Source organism: Malania oleifera, chromosome 5, assembly GCF_029873635.1.
Source record: "Malania oleifera isolate guangnan ecotype guangnan chromosome 5, ASM2987363v1, whole genome shotgun sequence".
NCBI classification, from domain to species: Eukaryota; Viridiplantae; Streptophyta; class Magnoliopsida; order Santalales; family Ximeniaceae; genus Malania; species Malania oleifera.
Window position 1 is genome coordinate 19785060 of NC_080421.1, and position 2190 is coordinate 19787249.

Consider the following 2190-nt stretch of genomic DNA (forward strand, 5'->3'; position numbering starts at 1 on the left):
TCTCCTTCCTAATCGAACAAAAAAATAAAAGGACGTCCTTCAATAGAATTAGCATATTCCCTCATTAAGTCCTTTTATCTAATAAAAATATTTTAAATAGTAAATCTTACATGATGAATTCACATATAATTTGGTAAGACAACTAATGGGACTACTTTAATTAAATGAAAGGATCTATGAAGGACCCAGTCGTTTGGAGGGTAAGTTTTCCTCCTTTAGTACGTCTTTCCAAACAAATTGACAAAAGGTAGAACATAATCAAGGTCAACGATTGACATTATTCTAATCTAACCCGAAGGAAACCACTTAATTATTTTATGCGCCATGTGGTAGAAGCCTACAATAGGAAAGTATCGCTGCTCATGACCTGCTCTCATCGACTTTCTTGTCCAGATCTCCATTTGTGGTGCCATTCTCTGTTGACTTCCCCGTGAATAACTTCAACACTCATTCTCTTCACCTCCTCCACAAACTCCTCCAGATTCCGGTAGGACGAGCCACCCTCTGCCACCGCTCCCTCCGCCGCCTCCTTCCACTTCATCGCATTCTCCTTCATCTCCGCCGCCTTCGGACCCGCCGTAGCTTCCACCAAGCACTTCTTCACCTCCTCCCTTGTGATCAATTTCTTCTCAGCCTCCCCTCTGCACATCCTCACCCCAACCCCAAACACGTCCACTAAAAACTTTGCATCCGTGACCTGATCGCCCCATTGCGGGAACGCCACCACCTGCACGCCGGAAGCGAGAGCCTCCATGGACGAGTTCCACCCGCAGTGAGTCAGGAAACACGCCACCGAAGGGTGAACCAGCACTTGCTCTTGAGGACTCCATTGCACCACCTTCCCCTTCTCCCCTGCCATCTCCAAGAACCCTTCTGGAAAAACATGCGCTTCATGTCCAAAAACCTTGTTTGGAGGTTTCATCACCCACAAAAATGAAACTCCGGAGTCCAAAAGCCCGAAAGCGATCTCGTCTATTTGTTCTTGTTTCAAATACACAGCGCTACCAAATGATAGGTACACGACCGACAATTTGGGCTTCGAGTCGAGCCACCCGACGCAGTCATCCGCTTTCATGAGGTCTCCGCGGACGGCACCCGCAGTAGGGCTTTTGAAGAGCGGTCCGACGGGCTTGACCGGTGCGAACCGGGACACCTGTTCGATGATCTCGTCTTCGAGATCTCGAAAGGTGTCCATGAGCACGCAAAATGGTATCGAGAGGTTTTTGAACTGACCCAAGACGACTCTTCTCATAAAAGGGTAGGGAGTGGAAGGGTGGAGGAAGCTTGGGACTTCATCGTTCTTAAGAAGAGGCATGCAGGGCAGTTTGACGTCGGTTTCGGGTTCGGTATCGGAAGGGAAAGGGACAAGGCCATGGTAGTAATGATAGTAACACGAGAACGCAGCGCAGGATTGAACCCAGAGCAAGGCGTTAGGGATGCGGAGCTCGTGGGCTACGTCTGAGACCCACGGGATGAATGGGTTGTTGATGAGGCAGGAGACGGGACGGTTCTGCTGGGCGTTTTGAGCGAGCATGCGCGGGAGGTGGTGGCGGCCGACGAGCTCGAGGTGGGTCAAGTAGTGATCGAGGTTATGGAGGCGGGGGTCGTCTTCGGCCAAGCTTTCGTCGAAAAATTGGAACCTGATGTGGCCGGCCCCGAGGGGGATGGGCCGGCCGTCGTCGGTGATGTTGTTGGCTTCGCGCATGTATTTTCCGATGGTTTCGGTGGTGGAGAAGGTGACCAGGAGGCCTTTTGAGGCGAGGCGCTTGCCTAGCCGGAGAAGGGGGTTGACGTGGCCTTGAGCCGGGAAGGAGACCATGAAGACGTGGACGAGAGGTTCAGAGCGCATTATCTTTTCAGAGAGAGAGAGAAAGATGGATGGAGTGTGTGGATGGTACGAGGAAGAGGCTGTGTCGGAATTGCAAGTTAATATGTAAAAATGAGAAAATAGAGGTGATGATGATGAGTTCTTAATTGCAAGGTTTAATTTTTGATAGCAAGTGCATGGATGGGACTTCTACCGTTTACTACCTAAAATGGTAAGACAAGATTTGGAGGAATAAAAGTTGGGTTTGTGTGTGAGATATTTTAGGAATGTTATTTAAATTTTGTTTTAATTGGATTTTACAAATGTTAATGTATATGCTGTGTATCAAGCAGGACCCACAAAATTTTAACCAGAGTTTATCA

At 48.7% G+C, this 2190-nt stretch overlaps 1 protein-coding gene across 1 annotated transcript; it reads right to left on the bottom strand.

Annotated features, from left to right (window-relative positions):
• Positions 1 to 373: 373 nt before the first annotated feature.
• On the bottom strand, positions 374 to 1849 carry LOC131155876 (gallate 1-beta-glucosyltransferase 84A24-like). The gene has a single exon (XM_058109326.1). The coding sequence runs from the start codon at positions 1847 to 1849 to the stop codon at positions 374 to 376; it is 1476 nt and encodes a 491-aa protein (XP_057965309.1).
• Positions 1850 to 2190: the final 341 nt, after the last annotated feature.

Excerpts from the sequence above, each read along its gene's own strand:
- LOC131155876 (XM_058109326.1), bottom strand. The coding sequence starts at position 1,849 with ATGCGCTCTGAACCTCTCGTCCACGTCTTCATGGTCTCCTTCCCGGCT.